Source organism: Chamaea fasciata, unplaced genomic scaffold (genome assembly GCF_029207755.1).
Source record: "Chamaea fasciata isolate MVZ Bird 193981 ecotype frontalis unplaced genomic scaffold, bChaFas1.0.hap1 SCAF_3, whole genome shotgun sequence".
In the NCBI taxonomy this organism is placed as follows: domain Eukaryota; kingdom Metazoa; phylum Chordata; class Aves; order Passeriformes; family Sylviidae; genus Chamaea; species Chamaea fasciata.
Window position 1 is genome coordinate 47,471,838 of NW_027094088.1, and position 26,826 is coordinate 47,498,663.

General features: G+C 40.5%; 1 protein-coding gene across 4 annotated transcripts in view; it reads right to left on the minus strand.

The window, feature by feature from the left end:
* LOC136286846 (SAM and SH3 domain-containing protein 1-like) overlaps positions 1-26,826 on the minus strand; it is a 532,287-nt gene that overhangs the window by 86,417 nt on the left and 419,044 nt on the right. For all 4 annotated transcript variants that reach the window (XM_066178880.1, XM_066178879.1, XM_066178883.1 and 1 more), the window contains exon 2: positions 11,566-11,694. In XM_066178880.1, the coding sequence (XP_066034977.1) occupies positions 11,566-11,694 (129 nt within the window). The remainder of the gene's footprint in view (positions 1-11,565; positions 11,695-26,826) is intronic.

Here is a 26,826-nt window from a genome sequence, read left to right on the forward strand (position 1 = left end):
AAAAGGTCTTCCTGCTTTCTTCTCCATTTGCTGACTGAATTATGATCAGGAAGGTATTTCTATTTTTGTAATTTTGAAGAGCAGAAGAAATGCATTTAGGATGCAAACCCAAGGGATACTCATGCCCTTCCAATGCTCCAAATGAAGCTATAATACAGCAGGTACCTTCTGTATTCTTAGGTTTTTCACTGAACTTCTGCAGATTATTCTTAAACATTAATAGTTTTAATTCCTTCTGTCATTTTGTGAAGCTGGACTAAGACAGGGCTAACTTCAATTTTATTCTTTTGCTCCTAGGTGTTTTCAGGTGTATAAAACACTAAGAAAAAAACTGTTCAACCTTTCCATGACTCTCTTTTTCAGTTCTTTCATTTCTCTTTTCTCATTAGTTTCATCCTGGAGCTTGCAAAGTTCCAGAACAACCTACTGTAGTGGCAGTCAGAACCTTGACTGTGGCTCCCCACTTCTCCTGCAGTACCTATAATGAAAAGATCAAAACTGCTATTCAAAATCTCCTCCTTTGACTTTGTGCCTCAGGAAATCAAACCTGTATTATGGCCAGTGACCTTGACAGATTCACGGAAAAAGAGTGCACTGGTGAGTGAAGATGTTTCTGGCAATAAGTGGCAACCATTCTAACTCTTAACAGATTATAACAGGTTTTTGCACCTTAAAATGACCAGTTGTGCTATGTTACTGTGGGGTTTTTTAAAGTTATTACTTATTATCATAACTTATGTTGCACTATTACAATATTCTGGTCAATGCAGACAGTCCAGGGCTCACATAAGAACAAATATCTTGCTGCCTTGAGGCATTTTTCACTCTTTGCAGACACAAAAGTGCATCACCTGTTTTCCTTTACTCCAGCTTAGTTTTCTAGTGACCTGCTCACCCAGCCTTCTAACATTTCACTCCTTACACCCTTGTAAGCAAGCCATGACCAAACCTCCTCCTTTCATCTTCTTCCACCTGACAAATGCAGCGAGAGGTCCCAGCTCCTGGGGCACCTACTCCTGATGTTCTTGGACTCCTTACCCCACACTTTTTGCCTTGAAGTTGAGGTTTCTTCCTTGAGCACATATCACCTCCCGTGCCTCAAAAAACCCAAAATCCAAACAAAACCTACGAGAATGGAAAAACTGAGCAGGAAGTTCTGAAGAAGGCAAGTCCAACCACCAAAATTTACAGTCACCTTTCTTTCCTCCTAATATCCTTTTCTACCTTCAGACCAAAATTTCAGGTAGGAAACTTGACGGCTTCCTAGCTTCTGTAAAAACTGTTTACCTTAGCCAAAATGTAAAACACTGAAAAGAATATATTTAATTTGTTTATCTACATGTTTTTAACAACATGTGTTCCATGTCTAAATACACTCTGTCATTCAGTCAGGGAAAGCTTCATGAGATACTTCATATTTCCATGTTACCAAATACAACTGTAGAGTTGATGCAATTCTTGGTCTTATTCCATTTCCACTGTTTAAAGAAAATTTGAAGAATGTTAACATTCCTTAGTAAATTAAGATGACTGCTACAAAACATCTGTATATATATCAAGAGCAAAGGTGTGAGTTTACAGGTACCACCTGCAATCCAATAGCCACAAGAAAACTAATCCACTAAGGCAAAACATAACTCAGTTCAAAGGAAGAAAACCAAACAAAGCTACCAAGCCCCTCAAAATGCTCATCCACCCTAGCATTAAGCTAGTCCTGTTGTTAAGAGGCTACTCAAAGAAAAAGAGATCAAGGGAGGTAATTTTTCTGCTATTGTCTATCCTACAAAAAAACCACCATCCAAACTAATTATGGAGTAAAAAAACAGCAGTCAAGAAAAATAAATTTGCATTTTGCTAGAGGGTCAGAAGCTTAGTTCCTTTTTAGAGTATCATTCTGACGTGAAGTAACCAAAATACATAAAATAATTTTTAAAAAATATATAGAATTATATTATTATTTATTTTATATAAAAACGTATAATATAAAAATTTAAAGGTGTCAAAAAACACTGGGTTAAGATTCACATTCCTATTCCATTGGTGTTGGACCATGTTTAAAATATTCGAATTTTTAAACCTGCAAGTGAAAAAGAAACTATTCACTAACTCTGTGAAGATGCCTACCTGGAAGATGAGACGTTGCCATTCCCATTGCTGCACCAGGAACTGTTTACATATGTGAACAGGGTTGATCAACAGATAAGGTTAAGACAGAATATAAAATTGCAGAGCACTGTACTTCAAGATAAGAGATAAGAGTTCAAGTTTCCTCAGGCAGAGGGAAGAACCAAACTTTGGTTTTCTACAGCAGTGGATCAAACCACCACCACCTCCTCCTACTTTGCAAACCATGCCCTTCATTGCTCATGCTTTCCCACAGGTGTTCAAAATGAAATATCTCATTCAGGGTTTAACAAGAGCATTTTTTTCAGTCATCATCAATTGACATTATGCCAGTGAAATTAATACTTTGAAGAAATCAGGAGTCTCTTGCACAGCCCCTCTACATTTCTATTATCCCTGCCACACATCAGACAATTATTTCAAGCAGAGGCAGGAAAGAGAGATGGCTGGCAGTCAGCTACTGACCAGGAGAGCTAGACTCTCCATCAGACCTCCTCATTCCAGCCACAAAGGGAAGTTGCTAGACCAGGAACACTGGCAGAGTCTGGCACAATTTTGAAGAACATCTGAATTTTGTCTTTTTGAAGTGTGGTCTAATGGACTGGATTTGAGGCTCGAGCTGCAGGTCACCCATAGCGTCTGCCACCCACTGCTTCACCTGCCAGGATTTGTTTACAGCTACACCCCAGTGTATTATTAAGTTGTTCTGGACTTACTATAAATTTCAGGTTACTCTGTTGTGAATTTAGCGACAGAGGAGGAATTAGGGAGTTACATAGGTAAATCTTCATCAGCGGCTGAATCTCGGGGAGGCGAGGCCTAAATAGGGATAATGATACTAAAATTACCAGCTTCAAAGGATGCAACAAAGGCTAATTAATGTTTTCAAAGGATTTTGGGGGTGGAAAGTGCTACATAAAGGAGAAGTAAAACTATTTGGTGAGCTTCTGTATAGGCTAGCAACTGAAGGCTCCAATTACGTAGCTTTCACCAGTTAACCACAAGAACAAAATAAAGCTATTCTGATGACTTCCTTCTTACTTCTCATTGATTTGACTTTTAGCACCTGGCACATACTTCAAAACCTTAAAATCTCTCTCTTTTGTCAAAATGTACTTCAACTACAGCTTAATCTCTGCTTGGCTACCATGACCCTGAGATTGGTTAAAGCCTGGTGCCAAAAAAAAAAAAAAAAAAAAATCCAGCAAGGTTGTGAGATCAATCCCTGTATGGACTGTTCACTTAAGAGCTGGACTTGATGATCCTTGTGGATCTCTTCCAACTCAGAAGACACTTATTCTGTGATCTGTGGACACACCAAGGCAGAAAGCTGTCAGAAGCCTGAATTGTGTGCTCCTGGAAGGGAAGGGGAGATGGACTTCCTTCAAATACTGTTTATCAGCCTATTTTGTCTCAAAGAAAGCTTATAAATTGTGATTTTTCTTTTGTCACTATTTTTATCTTTTTTATCTTCTAATTTATCTTCTATGTCTTCTGAATAAAGCCTTGTATGATCAAAAGCTTGTCTATTTTTCCACATTTATAACCATTGATTCATTATGATGCTATTTCTATCATCTTTACGTGCACCCCGGGTACACAATTCTACTGCCACTAGTTTCACAAGAACTGTAAACCAAACAACTGTAACTGTGGTCTTATCAGGCACCTGAACAGCAACAGGCAAAAGACACTGACATAAACAAAAAATTACCAGTATGTGTTTCATAATGAGCTTATGAATTCCAAATTTTGCTGAAAATTTCAAGTCTTTCTTCTTTAATTAGTTTCTAATTTATGACTGATTTTATTCATCATGCCCACAAGCACTGCAAGAAATTAATCCCTCTGATAAGGAACTGAAATGGAATTCTTTTGAACATATTACACATTCATTTTCATACGTAAGTTTTTACAGGATTATTGCCTTTCCCAACTCTATTTGCTTGAACAACCAAAGAAGCCTTAGAATTCAGGGAAAATCTGCATGTCATAATCCCAGATTACTTTGTTCCTTTATGTAAAATAAAACTGCAATCTAACCATTGGGGAAAACCTAAAAATATAAATCAAGAGGAATATGACATATGAGAGTCAGGAAGCGGGATTTCCAGCTGATAACCATTCCTTTTCCTTATTTTGTGGAAAACAGATTGATCATTCACCAAAGAAATCGTGTCTCTTCAAACTGCTTGAGCTCTCCTTCAAACACAAAATTCACAGAGTGTCTTGTTTGAAATGGAGCATTTCTCTGTGTGCTTCAGGCGACACAGCTGAAACAGGAAACCTACACAACACTGAGAGAAGATAAAGCATGGAAACATCAAAAGAGAGTAGCTGTGGAGCATCAGAACCTACATTGTGAAGAGCAGGGGCCAAGCCAGCTGAAGAGAAAAAGAAAAGAATCAGTCCCTTTGAATTCACAGATGGAGTCCTGCCTTTCTGGGCATCTTTGTTGGAAGTGTCCTTCTGCTGCAGAGAAACAGACATTCCAAAGCACATCCAGATGTGCACCAATACTCATGATGTGTTTCTCATTCTCCTCACAACATGGTCTTGATTTATTATTGATTAGGACCTGTTTGTTTTCCCTAATGACCTGCAAGGCTGTTATGGTTCTTACAAGTGAGATTTTTCAACTAACCTCAAGACATCTATCTTGAGCAATATCCTTACTATTCCTCGAGGACACGCAGTGGTGTTTCCCTACTCAGGGACTTAGAAGAAGCACAAGCAAGTGCTACAATTAGTTGATATTTGAAGTTGCTGCCAGCTGTCTTCAACACACATAGATGGACTCGTGAGCAGTGACTGGGAACCACAGGAGAGCGCAGTGAGCTGCCTGGGGAGTCAAGCTGATGCTATGCAAGGACGAAGAGGAGTAACCTTTATAGAAGACATTACATCTTTTGTGTTCATTCCTCTGTTGGTTTAGCTGCTATCACATTACGAAAGTCTGACACTCTTCTAACACAGCCAATACACATTGCTGTCCTTCCCAGAGTAATGCCACTCCAAGATACCCAGCTGGGTATCTTGGAAATCTAATAATATGTGAATGGCAAGTTGGGCTGCACATCACAGAAACTGTTCACCACAAAGTTTGGGTGGGTTTGAGTAGATTCTGTTTGTTGGTTTTGGCTTTTCTGGTTGTTTCGTTGGGCTTTTTTTTTTTTTTTTTCCCCTCAGAGATGCACCTTCTTAACTGACAATTTAATTTGCTCTGTTTTTAAAGAACTGTATACATTGCAATGAAATTTACCAGCATGATGCTGTACATTTCCAGTTTTGCTGTCACTTTTAGATTGTAAGTGGAGAAAGGAAAAAAAAAAAAAGTACATCAAGGGAGCTAAAGTTAGTCAATCAATTACCCTTTCCCTCTAGTCCTCAGGCTACACTGAGATTAAATCACAGAGTTAATACAAATCTAGTTTGTCAGTTCCACCAGATCTGTGCTGTTTCTGGGATAAAAGAAGAGCACAGTAAGAACATATTCAGCAGATCTAAGGTTCAAAGTAAAATTCCTGCTGTATATAAAGGGGCAAGAAAATGATTACAAATGAGGTTAGAAGATTACAAATACCTAAAAAAACACTTATGAAGCTAAAGAGAATTTCTCCCCTCCACAATTACCAGTCAGACTGCCAGAAGTACGTTATCTTTTCCATTTATAACATAAACATTATTTTGTTTATAACAGTATTACCAGCTCAGAAAACAAACAAACAAACAAAAAATTTTTGACAACCAATTTTTCCTGTAACACTGACATTATCAAAAATACCTCAGAAGGCCAGAAGCGTTAAACAGAAGATCCTACGCCAAAAAGCAAGGATCCTCCAAAAGAATGAAAGGAAGATAAGGTTGCCCAAACCATCACAGCTGCAAAGTCTGCTGAGTCTCCAGCCTATGAACAGATTTTGCCTAAGGGATTATTCATAAATGGCCTTCCAACAAAAACAGTGGTGAGACTGCAGGAGATCATTAGCTTGCAGAAAGTGGAGAGATTTTTACTTAGTCTGCTAGTATTAAGTGAACTAAGAACTGTTTAAGAATGGTATTCACTTTGCTGCATACAGAACAAGCCTTGCTTTGTTTTCATGTTTAATGCTAGCTCTATATTTAAATGCCTTTGCAGCCTTGGTCTGTGATATGAGACACTAAAAATAGCCTGTCTGTTCCAGAATTTCCATTGTGTCTACCTTTGAAAAGCTCCATTAATGATGAAAATATCACTATGAATTTAACTTATGAAGATAAGCCTAAAATACTGAGAGACTGTACACACAGTAAATCTCCATTAAATATTTTCTATGTGAATATACTTTATGTACCTCATACTCAGGCTAAATCCACCCTAGTTCAATCTATATTGAGGAAAAAAAACCCACATGATGCTTGAAAGTCCACACCTTCTACTGCCACTTTTTCTTCTCTGTGTCTGCCCCATAAGGCCTGGAGACTTCAAAAAAATTAGGAAATCTTATCTCTGTGTTCTCCAGCTCCCTTTTTTTTTGTGTGTGTGTGCTGTAGATACTTTTTAAATTAAACTCAGATGTTGTTTATACTTTGGAGGGCCTCTTGCAGCCAGCAAGACAAAACAAAACAGTGGGATTATATTCCAGTGAGATACAGAGGTGTCCTGTCAGGACAAATGGTAACAGCAGGCAGTACTGAATTTGCAAAGCAGAGGTGATCATTTCATGGCAGGAATAAGCAGTCTGTTCTAGGATCCTGAAATATATGAAGTAAGATGTGAAGAATGGTGGACATGACTAGTGTCAGATATAATAGAGTGGACACAAGCACACTCCACAAACACGTTCAGCATCCCAACTCCAGCTTTGGTGGCCAACTCACTTGAAGATTTTTTAAAATATACATCAATCACTGACTGCAGCTGTTCTGGGTGTTTCAGTGTGCTTCAGCAAAGGCTGGCTAGTTTCTCAAACAGCCTGATGATATTGCCAACCGGTAGTACTATACCAGACAAATGCACCTCTAAAGAGGAAAAATCATTATTACTCTTGAATCACATTATTATCACTCGAATTACTAATTACTTTTTCTGCTTTTCTTCCCCTTTTTCTTGCTGGAAAAGACATCACATTTATATGTGATGACATGACCTACATGGTCAACTCCATCTGTAATCAAACAACTGGTCATTGAACATCTTTTAAAACCATGCACAGACAAGACTTAGGAAGACTAAATGGATGCTGGAAGTAGGAAAGAAACGTATGACGGTTTTAGGTTCATTTCTATTTTCTGGCTTTGCCTCTGTACATGTGCAGGTACTGTAAAAATACATGGGATAAGGCAAGTTAATTTTTCCAAATACATGCATCGTACTTTACCACAGTGTACAGAGAGAGACTCTGAACACTTCCTCTTCTACACAATGAAATGACATTGCATGAATGTGGGAAAAAATATACTACTATGCCATTTAGCTTTTCAGTGGCATTAATTTTATATAATTTGCAAGACAAAAGATGGATGCAACTTCTCAGTGCCCCAGCTGCAGCTGTCAGAGTCCATCAAAAAACCTCAAGCTGTCCTTTGACTTCTAGACCATCAGCTACAATACAGATCTGGGCAGCAGCAGTTAGCTGGCCCCTGTCAGTGATGGATGAGACAACAGAATGCAGTTTGCTCTTGCACGGCTAAGTCAATGCTGTCCTGCCCCGTTGACAGGCAAGGCAAAGCTGCTTTTGCCAGTGAGGCAGGCAGATACAACCCCAGTGACGCAAAGGATGCAGGTCATGGAATGGTTTGTGTTGAAATGCATCTTGAAGATCATCGAGTTCCAACCTCACTGCAACCGGTTTGCTCAAAGCCCCAGCTGACCTGGCTTTGAACACTTCCAGGGATGGGGCACTCACAACTTCTCTATTCCAGTGTCTCACGCCATCACTAAAAAGTACCTCTCCAGCTCTCTTGTACCCTGCTTCAACTAATGGAAGGCTGCAGTGAGGTCCCCCTGGAACCTTTTCTTCTCAAGGCTGAACAAACCCAGTTCTCTCACACCTTTCCTGCGCTGGGGACCGCAGAGCAGAGTAGAAGGGAAAAATCACCTCTCTTGACCTGTTGGTCACACTCCTTTTGATGCAGCCCAGGACCTGGTCAGTTTTCTGGGCTGGGAGCACATACTGCAAGTCATGTCAAGTTCTTCATCCACCAACACCCCTAAGACCTTATCCCCAAGGGCTGCTCTTCATTTATTCATTATCCTCTCAGCCTGGACCTGTGCCCCAACCCATGTGCTGGACCTTGCACCTGACCTTTTTGAATTTCATGAAGCTTCACAAGTCCATCTCTCAAGCCTATGGATTGCATGGTGTACAGGAATAGGCCAAATGCTAGGAAATGTGGGCAACTCCCATGCTGTTCACAAACATTAGTGTCCAAACCCAAGCACATTCTCCATTACAAAAACATAGGCAAAATTCCAAACACAGAAAGCTGTTATCGTGTTTAGGGACAACTAACAATCCTTAACAGCATTACCATTTGGAAAAATACTCTGTGTTCAGCTCCATCTGCACCCACTGTTTTGTTACAAGATATGCTGCTTTCCCAAACAATTTTACCAAGTGATTTTTTTAAAAAATTCAACTTCAGAGCAGGATATCTAGACTGAAATGGCCATGGTCTGATAGGAAAGGCTGGAGAGCTGATTAGAAAGTAGAGTATACAATTAAGATATCAACACTTGCACCCAAACATCTTAAAATTGTTTCAAAGGGTACAGAAGCAGCAATTAACAGTTCATATTTCTGTCCTTCCAGTGGATGTGCTACAAAGGGCAATGTGGGTGAGGCAGTGCTAAATAAATGTTCCTACCAAAGCTCTGCCAGCTCAGGCACGTCTTTGTTATTACATGGCTCCTCCTGACAGGGCCTCTCTGTGCAGGGTTTAGAGGGCACTTTGACTCCTGGGGTGACCTGCTCTTTCTCTTTGTTCAGAGCATTCAGTAAAAGCAGCAACCTAACCTTGGCCTTTTATGTTTCTGGTAAGTATTATTATGCACTCAATACTGCATTTTCATATGGATTCAGTAACTGTGACTCTAGCAAACCCCTGAAAATCTGCACTAATCCTCCATGCATGTCAGCTCTGCTCCGTTCACTTCATTAGAGAGGGAGAAGACCATTGGGGAGGGGAGGAAGAACTGATACACTGCCCACCTCCAGCTCAGGCACAACCGCAGTGCTAGGAAAGAGAGGGTGTAGAGACAGCACTGCCCTCTTCATCCAAGATAGAAGAGCAATGTATGGCAGAGCAAGGTCAGGCTAGACTAACAGACCAACAATACTGGTGCATAATAATTTTGGAGCTGCATGTATTTGCTAACTGGTACTTCTTTTTTGTTTTTGCTATCATGGCACATCTGGGCTGTGCATTGGGCATGTCTCCCAGCATTACTTCCCATTCACTATGCTCAAACGTCTGCCAATACACTACCTTTCCTCAAAGTGCATAGAGAGGAAAGAACACCAAAATAAGTAACTCACTCTTCTGTTCATCACACTAAAATCACATTCCGGTCTACATGGTCACTTCCCCCTGCCTGTGTAGCTAAGTCAAACCTGCCTGTTTCAAGTTTCAGCTGCAGTCAGCACTGTTCAGATGTGGTTGTTGGGCAAGTGAGCTAATATCTATAGTCTCATATGTTATCAGCAGAATGGCTATCTTATGTCTAGAAATGATTATAGGAGTGACAGATGTAGCAAAAATAGAGCACTAACTTAATTTTCAATTGCACTGTCTTCTCTCTGACCTGGCAGTTCAAGAAGTCATCACTGGACCACTAGAGTAAGCAAACTCAGTATCAGACACACTGAAGAAGAATCTCCAGGCTGTTTTTCACACAGCCACTTTCTCTGACTATAGCTTCTCTGGAGTAGAATGAATCACTCAATGGTCTGTCTTTGGTTAGCTCACATCTATTTAAACCAGCATGAAGATCTGCACCTTTGATGTGAGTTAATTAAGCTCACATGGCTTTCTCCAGCCTGGCTTCTGCAGCTTCGGAAGCGAAGGGAGCCAAATTAGACCCATCTGTCTAAATGGAAGGGGTCCTCTCTCGCCATAAGGCACACTCCATTACCCAGCACAGGAGCTGCCTTCCAAGAGCAGGAGGAAAGGCAGTTTCATTGCTGCCAACAGCTACCAAGAATACCAGGCCTGCCAGGCATGGAGGTTTTCATGAGAACCACAGTTCTGTGCCATCAGCTTCTCCGCACAGAAGCCTCAAGGATCTGTCTACAAAAGAATTTCCTGTATTAGCCTTTTGTTTAACCCTTGGAACTTCTTGGCAGCTACAGATCTGCAAAAACGTTTGTTTTCTATTTAAAAACAAAGAAGGAACTAACAAACTTCAGTGGGGCAGAGGATGACTCCTTGCCTTGATTCTGCAGCTATTAATTGTGTAACTAAAGTTTGTAGTATCTACAAACTCTGGAAGCCTCCTAGTTGCTATCCTGGAGTCCCCAAAAGAAAGAAAGTGGCCTTAAATAATCCACACCAGGTACAGCTGTTACCAAGGCGCTCTCAAGGACTTGTGCCTCTGCCCCGCAAGAAGAGTTGGGACATTCAGCTGTCAGAAAAGACAGTTTCAAGATCTACTGGTATCCGTGGAGAGGTTATCAAAAAGGTGTGTGGCATGAGAACAACAGACAACAGGTATAAATTGCTGTGGGGAGGATCTCACAGAATATAATTTAAAAACAGAAGTTCACTACAAAGATAGCAAAGCAGTATTAACAGGTTTCTCAGAGACGGTGCAACGTCTGCATCCCTGAAGGTCTTCAAACTCAATCAGATAAAGCCCTGAACAACCTGGTTTGAATTCAGTGTTGACACTGCTTTGAGCTGAATGCTGGATTAGGGACCGCCTGAGGTTCCTTCCACCCTGAAAGGCTCTGTGACCCCGCATCATCTGCTACAGGTTTCATAATGCATAAAATAATGGTAAGGGATTTGCAAAACTTCTTACATTTGGGAGCCTGGAACAGTATTTGCACCCTGGACTTTCGAGAAGCGCCTCTTTCCAGTTTGTACAGTGCAACTGAAAACCTGCACAGTTTCATTGTGCTCACACTGGGAGCATCTTGGAGCAAGGAAAAGATGCTTTCATCAGACAGCACCTTGCCTCTGAGAGTTGAGGATTGCAACCAAATGAGAAGTACTCTAATTAAAGAAGAAATAAGAAATACAGACTCCAAGGCTTAATGAATCATAAAAAATACCTAGAAAAAACCTAATCCGGCTAATTCCAAGTGTTTAATTGACTTGGCTGAAACGTTTGCACGCGTGAACACAACCACGTACAGTAGTTTCCCAGGGTGGAATTCTTCAAGCTGTAATATTGATTCTACATCCGGAGCATGAATTGCAATTATTTGTTAATAAAGTTGTAACTATTTTACATACCAAATCAAGGTCTTGGGAAACCCTTCGCTTGCGCAGCTCTTCCATCCTCTCACACACATCTGTGAAGCAGGTGTTATAGTAGTCTGCATACTGCTGTGCCAGATCATCAATATTTCCCAGTGACCCGTCCTACAGGGAAGACAAAGAAAACAGGTTAATCAATTTTAAAACTCTAATTTAAAGGTAGCACCACAACTATGAAGGAAAACCCCTCCCTGCAGCTCAGGTCTTCCTCTCTATCCCTACCCGAGAGCTTACTAACAGCAAGAACATTTGGGAACTGCAGTACTAGAACAGCTCCTCACAATCAGGTGGGACTTTGTTAATTCCTACAGAGAGAAAGAAGGCAGGGACATCAATGCAGGGCAGCAGAACAACTCATCCTCAGGCACTATCTGCCTCAATTCCCTCCCACCAGCACCTGGTTCTCACAAGCAGCAGCTCACTCTTCAAGAGCGAGCTCTTACACACATCTCACTGACCTAACCGAGAGCAGCCCTGCTGTGTGACAATGACTAACTGCAACTAAAACCATTGCATTTCTTGCCAATACATCAAATCAGCCAGACTGCAAACCATGACACCCACAAAGACACTCTGCAAGTTGATCTTTTAAGATGTACTGGAGGTGGAAACACAGTTTGCTGAGTACCAAATGTCTGCTTTGCAGGGCAGGATTGCTATACTGCTAATAAAATGGCTATAGCCAGAAATCTAATTTTAATTATCTGTTAATTACAGTCCAAATTCACACTTTAAAAATGATGAATGAAGAAAATAAGACCAAAACAATAAAAAGGCTGAATTTTAAGTGTCATGAGAAACCTTTCTAAACATCAGATACGTATGGTGCACCTGTGAAGTGAGGTGGTGGGCAGGTACAATATGCACGCACTTAAGACAGGTCCAAAAGATGAGATGGAGTAATCTTGTGTCCCTATTTGTCTAACTTATGAAAGAGCATAAGAGCATGTTACTGTGTGCATTCTTTAGAAGGTAACAATCTGCCCTCTGTGCCTATCCTGAGAGAAGGACAAGAATACACTGCAGACTATTATTTCATTGCTGCTGTTAATAGATGCACACATATAAAATCGTCTTGACTATTAAGAAAAAGCTAAGCAATAGAGAAATATTGTAAAAATAATTATGCTAATAATATACATAAATTGCAAGGTTGAGTTATAGCATATAAGCTAGGAGGAACTCTTAATTAGTAACCACACCTTACTGAAGCTGTTGTTACTTGGAAATAAGCACGTGATCCCGCTCTCAGGGTTCTGGACTATGCTGAAGAGATAGCTTTGCTCTAATGAAGTATCACTTCCAGAGAACAGGAAAAAACATTCCAGTTTAAACTGAAGTGAAAGCCTATTAAATCTCAGAGTCTGTGAAAACTACTTTCTACTCTTTTAAAGTGTAATTCCACAGGCAGAACAGTTATCTCCTGAAACTTTTGCAGACTCCCCAGAAACTTTTGCAGAGCTCACATTCCCAAAATTTAGAACAGCTTGCATTTTCTCAACACTACCGTGTTCAGTACAGGTGGAAAACAATTTGCATGTCACTTGTTGGAGCAGCAGAAGCAAAATTACTACACTAAGTATGTGCCTACACTTTCTGCCCTGCCCCCATACTTACGTTTTTTTTACTGTAGTTCCTATCTCTCAACCTGCCAAAGATCTCACACAGGAGACGTTTCAAGCATTAAAAGACTGGAGTCCTTATACAAATATGCTTCTGGGAACTTCAGACTTTCCAGAGCTTTGGACAAACAACTTCCTGCGCTGCTAAGCAAATGTATAGTTTACATGGGGAAAATGCCAGCACCTTTGAGAACACTACAGTGTTACCCTGCCTTTCCACAGGAGCCACAGTGCTACCTGCTCACAGCAGAAGCCTATGTCTTCCTCCAACTACCTCCTTGACATCCATCACTTCCCAACAAGCTGGGGAAGAAACTTGGACTCATTGCCTGTACCAGTTCTACAAATTTCCCTGTGTCACTGGACACTCCTCTGGTGGCTGAGGGTGTGCTTTCTGATCCCACATGGACTACATACTGCTTTCAGTGTTTAAACACTCAGTAAATAATCAGGGCTGCACTCTTGGGGGAAAAAAAAAAATAAACACCAAACTGAAAAAGCAACCCCAAAACTTAACCTTCATTTGCTCACTTTTGTGGGCAGTAAGAGAACCTGTATGAGAGATGATGTGACATCTGAATCCCATCCACTCAATCATACTAACATCCCTCCCTAAGGGTTATCAAAAATTCCCACTTTGGAGAATCTTACCCCGCCAGAGTCGGTTTATTCCTTGATAACCTTTGCCTGTTAAGAATATTGAAGGTGGAAATAGTCATGATAGAAGAGCAACACAGGGAAACATCATTTCACTAGAATAATATGAAAACTGCCTATCCATCTCCTCTCACAATTCTGGAAACCATACATTCCATAAAGTTAACCTGCTCCGAAATACGCATAATTTTCGAAGGTAATTCATGACTTTGAAATTGCCTGAAATACTCCAAACATATCACGTGATCTTTAGCTTAGCTGAGAGCCAGACAGAGCTGAGGATCTCAGCAAGCTCCAGTGCTCCTCCCCACACCTCCTTAGACACATGGTCACGGACCATTCGCAGGATAGCAATGGCACTGCCAGTGGCTCAAACACAGCTGAACAAGAGCTCATTTTTCGCTTGTGCAGTTCACTGGGCTATTTTTAAAGGTAGCCTCCACAAGGCTGAAAGCTTCTGACCATCCCAAAACAAAATTAGCTTGATTGCAGCACCCCAATTAAAGCCCACAGAATGTGGGTGGCCCCACTGCCAGCAAGCACGTGGCTGCAAAGAAAGGCCCATTCACAAGTGACCCAGTCCACCACCGTGTCCAGAGGAGCAGAGCTGCAGGCATCAGCAGGGATTGCTGGCAGTGCTCGGGGCTTGCGTGAGGGGGCTATGCTGCAAATGAAAACAAGCTTTATGTCCAGAAAAAGATGAAGGAACTGAAAAAAATCCCACAAGATCTTAGAGATGAGGACAGACAGCTGACACACATACTCATTACAGCCCTGCCACATGCTTTTGCTGGTTTACCAGACCGAGGGCAGCTACAGCTTTACGCAGTTGCCATTCCACAAAGGCCGTGTGCACCCTCCTCCCCACCAGATGTAGACAGCTTTGGGATTTGAAGCCCCACAGCTTCAAAATTATAACAAAGCCACACCACAAACATTTGCCTTTGCACCTCAACTTGCCAGAAAGGAGCAGTGGAAAATGAGGATTGAAGGCTTGGTGTCTGTGGCCAAGAGCTGCGAGTTGCTTTTATGAGTTTATGCATGCAGGCAATGTAGAGAGCATTGGTTTTGTCAAAAAAAATACAGATACATAAATCAAACCATGCCAAAGACAGCAAGCATCTCACAACCTGCAGCATCCACTCATGTTTCATGTTAGTAAATGTCATAACTTAACAAAAGATTGTATATTTGATTTATATGACCTCAGATTTGATCCCTACATAGAGTTATCTCCATCATTCTCCTTTATTCTTCAAGCACTACTAAAAAACATGGCAAAACTTAGAAAAGAGAAGATGCTTCATTTTTCTACTGCACAAATAATGGCCAAGACCTACTTTACGAACCACAAGTATAACTCATCTGAAGAATCATGACATTTTGTCTATTCTTTAAATTGACCCTCCAAAGTCTCCAAATAATACTAAACTGTCTCCCACAGTGTGCTTTGCAATTCTGTTTTGGTTTTGAATATTTTAAAAATATTCATATGAAAAACATTAGCTCCAGCTTGATAAGTCATGCATTGCCTTACAAACAGAGTCAAAAGGATAGTCTGAAAAGTTTTTTAAAATCACTAGAATTATTAATCAAATAGAACACTAACACTATATTTTTAAAATATTTCACTCTGATGCACAAAGAATAAGATCTAATGCTAATTTTCATAGGTTTAGACAAATGTGGAGTGCCATTTTAGTTTCACAGGTAGGAAAAAGCATACAGTTATTTGATACAAAAAATAATAGGCAAATGTAATTTATAATAAGCCTTCAATCATGTACCACCACTATGTCCCATTTTGATATAGATGGGTTGGATATTTGAGACAGCTTATGTGAGCAATGAAAAAATATACACCTTTCAAATTTGTTCTTACTGATATATCTGTAATTCAGAAGCCTCTGAAATGCTCTGAACTGTCAGTAACATTTTAAAAACCAAAACCTCATAATAAACTCTCTCATTCTGTTACAAATTTAACAGTTAAAAAAAGCACTAACATGAAGAGTGTTTTACACCAATTGTGTTTATTAACATGCAAACTGCAATGTTCCCACTATGTAATCCCACAGATCTTCTCTGGTGGAAAAAAGTTTGTGTGCAATATAAATATTGAGCAGGAAAACCATTCCCCAAACACATTATTGGTAAAAAGTTACAACGTGTTTCTCCTTAAACTTCACTGCTGCACAAACCCTTCCACAAAGTAGCCAGGAAAGTACACAACCCATTATTTCTAAAGGGTTAAATATAAAATGAAGATTTATTTGTCTAATGAAAACAGAAGTTATCTCTATTTTCAGTTGTGAAGTGCGTTCCTAAATTTTCATTTTATAATGTATGCATGCAACATTTTTTGGCATCATAGAGAAAAATAATGAATTGCCCTAAAATTCCCAGAGAATTAATTTTGATATGGATGTGAATACCAGAGGAATCCATTTGGATTCCTGTATATGGAATGACTACAAAGAAAATTTGGAATGATTTGGTGCTTATTATGAAGTTAGACTTTATCGGTCACTGCACATCAGTTAGTTTAACGCCTTGGCAGAATCCGTTGTATTTGACATCTGAAAGTGTAAGAGAGAAAAATGTTTTGCTAGAGAGCCCTGCTGTCGGTATAATTAAGTAAAAATACATTCATATTTTAATAATATAATAAAATAAAACCACTAATAGCTAAGTAAAAAATATATTTGATGAACTTGCACGTGTACCTAAATATTAGGAAACAGCAGAGCATGCATACTTTCTGCATAAATTTCTATGCAGAATAAGATTTTTAGAAAAATCTTCCAAAAAATACAACTATTTTACTTTGTACTTTTCTGTCCCAGAATCTGAAAAAGCTGCATATTCCAGTCTATCCTCCTTCTATTCTGGCAGATATTAGGAATGTCAGGGAAGAGGTCTTGATTACTGGATATATGTGCTCACATAACTGCATGAACCGCAGAAATGTAAAAAGATGTGGATGCTACAAGCCTGTTTGTTCAGTGAGACAGATGGGTCTCCATCTGCACATAGCAATGCAGGTTACAGCACACAATGCAACTCTATGAGTTCAAAACTTAAAAGCCACTGCAGCTATGGCCACAGCACACACATAATCTGGGTCTTAGGAATAGGCCAGAAACTGGGGGGAAGACAGTCTGACTTTTTTTTTTTTTCCTATTAAAGTATGAATGAACATGGAAATGGCGCTGGCAAAGAGAAGGTGGTCTTTCACAACATGCACCAACCACACCCTGGCAAAGGTACATTTTTTGACCTTTACAGGCTAAGATGAGAAAAATCCATTTCCATGCCTGAAACACAGGACTACTGTGTGGAGAGTCACTTTAAACATTAGCAGCTTATTTCTGGCAGTTAGATTTTAACAGGGACGCCTACTAAAAATTTGTGGAACATGACCTTGCATTTCAATAATACCTTTGGTTTGGACAGCTCTAAGAAGTACATAAATGAAAGCCAGAACATGGGCCAGTGCAAACAGGTTTGTTTAGGGAGGGGAGACGGGTAGGAGGGAGGAGGGACAAAAAGCAGAGAAATGAGATCATCTACTGCAGGAAAACATACTTGTGCCTAATAAACACCCTGTTTTTGACAGGACTTCATCTACATGGCACACATCCTACAAGATGTTTAAAGTTAAGCAGAACTAGCTTAGCTAGAAAACAAGGAATGATGAGATTTTCATAGGACAACTTTGACTAAGATGCCACCCCTTTTTAGATATTTTTACTAATCATAAAAGCTTGAGAAACTTTGCATCCTTCCCTAAGAGACCTTGGACTCGTGGCAGAACTCCATCCATTCCAAAATACACTAATACCTGAATTCAGGCTACAGTTGATTATCTGAGACACTGTATTCCAGGTTCCTTCACAGTTCTAAGGAGGCAGATTGAAATCAGATCCAAACGTTTTCCAAACAGAAGAGTTAAACCTGCATCCACCTCTCTGGCTAGAGCTTGTGTCTCAATTTACTACAGTAATACACAGTGAGAACAGGCATCTGTAGGAAAACCTGCAGAGCTCCATTATAATTCTATCTGTTACACATTTCTTACCCTCTTACCTGTCCCTTACTACCAATGTATTTCTGCTAGGAATAGGGCTGATCTTTTGCCTTCTGGCACAGCTTTGAAATGCTTGCAGTAAAAATGACCCCAACAAGCTGCTAGAGAAATATTCCCTTCTATTCCTAGGGCTCAGCAAAGACAATCTTCCATTCAGCAGAGTTGACAATTCCACTATCCATGCAATGACAGGTTCAAAGCCTGTCTTGACAGTCAGCAGGGTCAGAAATGTGAATGACACAGAAGTGCAAGGCCAGGCAGCCAGTGCTTGCCTTGATATTCAGAAGAAGGCATAAAATACCCAGTGTACAATTCATGACATTTCTATATTGAGAACAGCTATTTTTGAGGATACTGAAAAGTTGTCATGGTTCCCTTGACCTCTCTATAGTCAGACACTGTGAGAACAAAATGAACATACAGACCAGACTGATTCAATAGACTTTCCATTAATTTTTATGGCATCTGAGGGTTGAGTCATTAAACTATGTGGCTTTACAGACCGAGTTACAAAAATAGATGTGATACTACTGTGTCAAGCTCTCCGCAGAATGGTTAAAGTGGTTATAGATTCTGTAAAATAAGCAGAAAGCACAATGGTATACTTGATATCAAAGATTTTGCAGCAGTCACCTGAAATAACTGATACAACCCACTGACTTTAGAGGACAGTCACTCTAGACCCAAAAATTTCATATTAAACAGAGTTATGTAAGTTTTTTATATATATATACGCACACACACACATATATATATATACATACCTATCTTTACATCAAAAAAATCTCTTACTCTTTCCAAAATTCTGCAAATAAAGTGTTAAAGTGTTTCTTTCATCAGTAGCACCATAGTCTTTTTCTCCCCTCTTTTACTGTAAAGCCCTAAAGTCTTTCTCAAGAAGGTAAATCAAAGCATCTCTGGAAAAAAGATTCTGAATATGATTTCTGCTTGTCCCTCTATAAATTAAAATAAATTTAAAGCACAGTACTGGGATCCCTCTCTGTGGCTTGCAACCAAGGAAGTCCTCTACAGAAAAAATAAAAATATATGCATGCTAACAAAAAAGTTGCATCTATGCAAATGTACATTCCAACACACTTAAAAAGTTGGTATTTATCACAAGTAGAATCAGGTCTTGACAGACAAGAATATATGCAAATTTCATTCATGAAAGTTCATTCAAAGCACTCTTAATGTCCAGCTTCCCTAATAACAGTATATTATCTTCTATCCTCCTTTCCCTGAGGTGCTCTGCACTAAGCTCAGAACCCTTGTCTGCTCTGATACCTAAAAGGCCACCACCATCCACCACACTGGTCAGCAGTCAGCTACAAGTTGCAACTGTCAGCTTGTAAAGCAGAACAAGTCAACTCCTTAAGCCATGTAATAGCAGCACCTGACACCACCTCTCATTAGTTTTGTATCCTTTGCTCTCACTGCCTCCTCCTTTTGCACACTCTGCTGAGACTTTTTCTCAAATTGAGTGAAAATTTGTCACTTCATGTGCACCACCTGCAGTGGGTTCTGGCCTGAGACCTGGAGCAGAAACAAATGGTAAACAAAAGAATGGCGAGGGTTAAGAAATGTACATATATCTGATAAAAACACCATTAAGGAGATGGAGGTGAATTTCTTGTTTCAGATTTGGGAAATTTAGCATATATTACGGGGGTGGCTTCATATCTGAGATACGTTAGGGTCTAATGAAATAGATTTGCAAACATCTCAAGTAGATGATAATATAAGCATTTCAGGAAGCTCGCCATATCAGCTGCAGTAGTGAAGGAGGTCTCATTAAAGCTCTTTTCCTTATATTTAGTAGTAGCACAGTATGACAAAATTAAATCTTCTGTGATATATGGGACTACATAACTGAAGTGTGAGTAATCATTAAAAAAGTAGTCTGGAAAATCTAAACAGAAAACATGTAAAGTTAAAAATATTTGGATATTCAAAGGCAAAACAAACAGAGTAGTCATCAGTATCTCAGGACAAGTGTGGAAGCTCAGCAAGTCTTGTTTACAGTATTTCCCCATGGTGTTAAAGTTGCTCAGAGAAAGCAAACTTTGGTAATGGTTATGTGCTAGTTTACTAACAAAACTACTTTTCCAAGTGTCAAGGCAGGAGAGAATGACTGCCCTTAAATTGAACTGTGCTATACTTTTCCTATGGACAGTTTGGCAGAAGAAGGACATACCTTGTCCAGAAAAAGGAGAGTTCACTCAAAAAGAAACCTCTCACCTTCCTTTCTCTGTTCCCCCTTGGTTCTTCAGTGTACTATTGTGCGCACCTTGTTGCTTTACTTAGAGAGCCAGGCCCAGGATCCTGGGCAGGTCCCTATGGACAGCAGTTTCCCCCAGCCCACCGAAACCCAGCAGTACTGGCTTTGGACACGCACCAAAGGAGAACACACCATGCCTTCCCTCATTTCTTACCACCCAGCAGCTAAATCCTGCATGGGACCTTCCCCTCAGCTACAACTACTGAAGGGTAGAAGAGAGAGCACAGTCCTCTCCCACTCCACAGCACTGGGAAAGCCAAGCAGGAATGTAGTCACCCGACATTTCCCATGGCTGGATGAGCCTAGTACCTCATCTGCACTTATATGGCAAGAGCTACGGGGCAGCACTGCACCTTGCATCACCCAGCTTGGCAGTGAGCATCCGAGCATTTAGAAATTCTGCTCTTAAGAAGCTAGGTGTGACAGCAAGCACCATTATTTACTCCCACTTGTGCCATTTTGGATGCTGACTTCCAAGAGGAAGGTGCTCTCCTGCTATCCATGTTAAGATTTCAGAAAGGGCAAAGGAAATCTTGAATATCTGCCTTCACTTCAGGCTGTTTTTATGAAGCGTGATAAAACACTGCACTGCACACCCCAAGGCACGACAGGATCACTCCTCTTTTTTGGGAGTAGGTATGGAAATCAGCAATCCTGGTTGAGGCACCAAGCAGCACAGGGCACTGTGTGACCCAGAAACGCAGCCCTTGATTTACTGTCGCAAGAGCAGAGGGCAGCTCAGCTGCCAGCCGTGGAAAGCCAGAATGCTGATGCTTAAACTGCTTTCTCAAACGCTAATATTTTTTTGGTTTTTCCTGCTAGAAATTCAGCAGCTTGCAGCCTAGAGGATACACCCAACACTTCTACATAAGCAGGGACTAACCTCGCCTTCACTCCTACCGCTTCCTGACAGGACGTCTTTTACCAGGAAAGGAAACAACTGTAATTGAGCATGGCAGCAAACCATGTTTCCTTCCCCCTGTAATCTTAGCAGCAGAAGAAATGGTTTCCTGTAGCTCCCATAAGCTGTGCCCAGGCTCCCCTTCACCAATGCCACCCATCCCGCCTGCCTGTGCCATCCCTGCAAACCCTCACTCCTGCAGGGACCACATGCTCTGCGCTGGCACAGAGGGGTAGAATTAATAAACTAGCTTAAATAGACACCCCACATTCATACAAATCTGAAACCAGAAAGGCTGACTCTGCCCTGAAGCACTTCAGTGAAGCCTCACCTTTTGAGTCTTAACAGAGGTATGGCACTGTTTCTTAACAGAGGTATGGCACTGTTAACACAGTCTCAACCACTGTAGGTAGCATACAGATGAAAATATAATACTGCTCGTGTAAAACTTCATGGTGCTGCGCTCGGGTTTTTTATTGCCTTAACTAAGCTTCCTCAAGTCTCTTTGGAGAGTGTTTTATTTAGGAACAGTAAAGCACAGTTATCAAGGGGTTTCAGTTCATTTAATTAAGTTGAATACAATTACACTCCAGTGGGTCTTAAAAATGAAGAATCTATTTAAATATTATTTAGATGCGTATCTTTTAAGTACCACAGATTGCACAGGGCTTCATGTTTATATCAATTAGGGATATCAACCTAGCTATAAGAACTCTATCACTTGCCAGCTTATAATCCTTTCCACTCTGGGATTCCGTATTTTATTTACTCATTTCCCTTTATCTGTGTACAACGAAGAAGGGCTTTTTGCGTTCCTGTGTGCTCTCACTGCTTCATCATTGCCAAAGCATTTCCTAATTAGGCTAAATAGGCCTCTAACACAAAAAAAAGAGGAGTATTTCTGCCTATCAACAGAGCACATCCTACAGAGTCTGGGCTTGAATAATTGCCATATCTCCCAGGTATTTCAAGCCTGTATTTTTCTGAAGGGGGGACATGAAGGATATCGTGTGCTTGTTTCAAGGAAGTGCTTAATCCTGTGGCTGCTGTCAGTCCAGTGGCTCTGCCCACTGATGAGAGACATGAGGACATGCAATAAAGCTGCATCAGAGGAAGCTCAGATAGGACATTAGGAAAAGTTCTTCACTGAGATTGTGGTCCATCACTGAAACAGGCTCTCCATGGAATTGGTCACAGCACAAAGTCCATCAGTGTTCAAGGAGCATCTGACAACGCTTTTAGTCATATCCTTCAGTTTTAGGTACCCTGTGAGGAGCAGGAAGTTGGACTAAATGATCCTTTTAGGTCCCTTCCAACTCTGACACTCTGTAATTCTATGTTGCTTTTACTGGAGACTGAATTAGTTGCTCAAGTGTTGCACATCACAGAGATGCACCTCAAACTGAGGCACAAAACAATTTGAAAATCCCCATATGGCTAAAGAGGTCATAAAAAGCAGAAGCTGGCAGAACCCCAGTGTTAATGAAGCTCACAAAAAAACTGCATCTCTACAAAACCCAGTAGCTGACTCTCACTGACCCAAGGCCCTGAACTACAGGCTGAAAAAACAACTGTAGATAAAGACACTTGGACTTGGATGGCAAGCTAAGCCCTCTTGAGCAACTTCTTTATGCATAGTGATATGAACATCAAAAGGAGAACATCCTGCTAACTAACCATTTGTCAGGACAGTTGTCATGCCAAAGAAAAACATCTCACCTAGTTGTAAAAGCGACAGTAACATGAAACGAAAGTCTCAGATGGAAGGAGTTTCCTCACAGACTACTTCTCAGATGAAAAAAGTGACTGCAGTCTCAGGGAACACCACCCCATAAACCCAGCAAGAGTGGTAGGACAACCTCTGTAGCAGGATGCATCTGAAGCAACACAAAACCAGCAGGGAGCTCTCTGAGCAGGAAGATGTTACACCACTTTTCACAGTCTGCACCATTATCAGTTTCAAAACAAAGGATGTAGAGTAAATAAGCTCCTTCATTCACAGAGAATTAGGATTTGAAAGAAAAGAAAGATTTTGCTGTATGACTCTTGCAAAGGAAAAGGAAAATCATGTATTTTCAAATATGGCAATCTCTTCAAAACTTGAGAGGTGCAAGGGCTGGTTCAGAAGGAGTTACATGTGAACAGGAAAACAGGGCATCAGACTGTCTCTAGGAAAATAGTAAATTGCACTCTCATCCCCAGCTTGCTTCAGCTAACCAGCCCTCTGCTACCAATTACCCATTCAAAGCATCTGCTGGCAATACCTTGATGGTTTAGTTTTACATGACTCATAGACACATCAATGGTTTATCCACCTATAGCCTGCATTTGTCTCTAAGCAAAAACAAAACAAGGTGTGACCAACTAGACGTGAAGACTTACTCTGCACTCTGATATCCCTGCTCAGTGCCTGAAATAAGCCTTTTCATTTCTGACCCAAGCTGAAATCCCCATTATTTATTTCCCACGTGCTCCCTGATGTCCACACCATTCAGCCGCCTCCTCAGGGCCTCCTGGAAGCCAGCCTGCACACTGACCTTCCCCTGCCAAGGTCCTGGTGCCTGCTCCAGCCATTTCCTGCCATGAAGGCGGCAATTCTTCCTTTCACGTGATCCTTCTAAATCCCTCTTCCTAGTTGCAAGTTACCCTTCTCAGCTGGAACTCTTTGCTTTTCAGGCCACAGAAATAAAACTCTGGATACTGACTCACTGCCCCACCATCCCCTGTCATCCTCTGTTTCCGCTTCAGATGAGAGGCATTTTCCTAAGAGAGGCACGAGTCTGGAGAAAAAACCCTGTTTTGCTCTTTTTTAATCTTTTTGGTTTTGTAAACTGCTCAAGCCCCCCACCAACAGGTCTGCCTAAGAAAGGCAGAAGGGTCAGCAGGAGTTAACTTACCTTTTTTTTTATCCACCTTTCCTCTCTCTTTTATAGCAGTTCATAAAATAATTAGTGATGTGTAGGCATTCTGCAGTAGTTATTAGGTTTGGCAGATGAAAAATGAAGATTTGTACAATCTTTTGTATTCTATGTACACTTGAGACAAGGATTAAAACCCACAAGTAACTTGGCAAAGATTACTTGAAGAAAGTACCATTCCATCAGAGAGAAAAGGCAGCATTGAGAACATCCAACTCTTTTTTTTCCCCTCCTACTTTTGGTAATCAGGAACTCAAACTCCACACTAACCAAACCCGGTGAGACTCATCACGACTAGGATAACAAGGATACGCAGAAGGATCCTTTTCCCTTCTCGTTTATGTGTGACCACATGCCATATGTGGTATGAAGCTATTCTTTTTCATCACCATCATGGCCAGTATTTTGATGAGGTCCTTGACCTTATGTTCCCTGTTAACTTCCTGAGTTTAGATAGCTATCATGCAAAGCTTAGGTTTTACAAAGTTTAGGTCTTGCAAAGTTTATCCATCTGCACATATATACTCACTCCCTGACACAAAATCTAAACAATGCATTGCTGGGTTTGGGCTGAGCAGGAAACAATACACCTCACTGAACTGAAACATCCTGATGTCCCTTCAATTCACTACACATCAGAACATGGCACCACAGTGGAGCAGGACTTCAAGGATTAGACTATTTCTTGTCTCATTGAAAACCACTCAGGATAAAGGTAGGTGTAATTAGAGAGGAAAAGAGAATTTTTAAGGATGGGCAGTCCTTTTGCACTACCTACAACAGAGCAGTCTCCACTGATTAAACGAGAAACAAAACAGACCCTTCCCCTAAACCTCAAAGAAAGATTTCCTCTAGAAATTTCCTCTCCTTACCAGGTTTTTGGTTTTGAAGTACAGTCTCATTACCAGTTCTCTGCTAAAATGTTGCACAGAGACATCTTTCTCTCTAACTTTTGTATAAAACATGATATATCCCCAAACACACTCTGAAGCATTGTGTTTTTAAAGTGTAAACATACAATCATCTTGAAGATGGAAATTGAAGACAGGAACTACAATTGACATACAACATGTAGTCTGCCCACACCTTTTCCTGTTTTACAATGGTTATTTATAAATTCTAAGGTGGGAAAGAAACCTAATAATGGAGTGGAAATCACAACCTCTAAGTGCTGGTAGATATTATGTATGAATGCAAACACACTTACTCATAAAATGGGTTTTTTCTTATATTCATCCTCAGAGATTATAAACTGCAGTTTAAATGAAAGGATTTATCATCAGCTTTCAGAGCTACTGCACTAAAGTGGCCAACCACTAAAGCTCGAAAATTCAGAAGTATTAAATACTATTCTGTATAACTGAAGGCTGTGTTAAGTCTATGCAGTGATATTGATAACAATATGAAGCATGTCTGACACAGATGGTGAAAGGAGATGACTCTTAATTTAGCAATAGAAAATAAGTATTTTCAATTTGCACTCCATCCCTAGGATTGCACTAGAAATTTCTGGTGTAAAAATCCCTTTTGGCTGAGAGGTAATATGCAGCATGTGTCTGCTGGAAAACAGCAAGCACAGATTCAAAAGAGAAGGAGAATGTTTCAAAACTGTAACAGATACGGATAAACAGAGATAATTAACAGGCAGAACACAAACATCCAAACCTCCCTGCAAATGTAAAATGTGTAAACCCCACAGATTCTTCAGCAGTGACATATCATTTCTAAAGGTATATATTGTGACACACAAGATAGTACTCTGGCAAGCGAAATTCCTTAAAAGCCTGAAATGCCTTTTTTTTCTGAAGTGCAATGTAATGCTATGCAATCAGCTCTTGCATGTGTTTTCATCCAAGCTCCAGCTGTGGATGTGCACTCGCTGACAGAACTTTTAACAGTGCCACCACGGTGCAATGAGCTCTCATGTTTCCTCCATCGAGTTATGCTGGGGTTGCAGTGAAGCAAAGAGCAAGCTCTGCAGAGCAGGGTCAGCCTGGTGCTGGCATTGAAAGGGGCAGGAGGCTCAACTCATCTGAACTTGTGAAAGAACAACAAAAGATGCATTTTCCTTTTTTCCTAAAAGCCTACAGGCCACACACTGCTCTGCTATAAATAAACTCGTGCCTTAGGCTCCTGAAGTTTTTATGTAAACAGTGCAGAGAGTAGACCCTTTATCTTTTGTTTAACTTTTGTTTTTGTCATACATATCAGCACTGCACAAAGCATCTTCAGTTGCAGGTGGGAGGGTCAGGAGCATCTGGCAATCAAGAGATTGCTCATGTACTCTCAACTTAATATTGTAACAAGCATGGTACTGTTTCCACTATCATCTATCAGCTCTCATCGTGTTTGCTGCAAAGCTTTCAAAGCATTGCTTTTATTATTATATTAAATAGTTACCTAATCTCCTTTACACACACTCCCACGCACGAAGAATATACTCCAGGTGGAGAACACTGTGAGGTTAAATATTAGCAGGCTGTTACCTACAAAGAGCAAAAAGCACTGTATATCATCATAAATACAATGACAATAATGAAGCATGAAAGAATGTATTCATATTCTAGATAATTGTATTACCCTGCTTGTAACCCTCATGGTGTATGTTTACCCACATACATGAAAACAGACATATCTTCTCCATCTGGAGGCCTGATGATGCAAACTGATCTCAAGAGCATATCCCCGTGTCCATGTAGGGCCACAGGGAAGTCAAATCACCAAAGTCTAGCAAGCCTGTAGGAGCAGATCTGCAACAGCACTTTAAC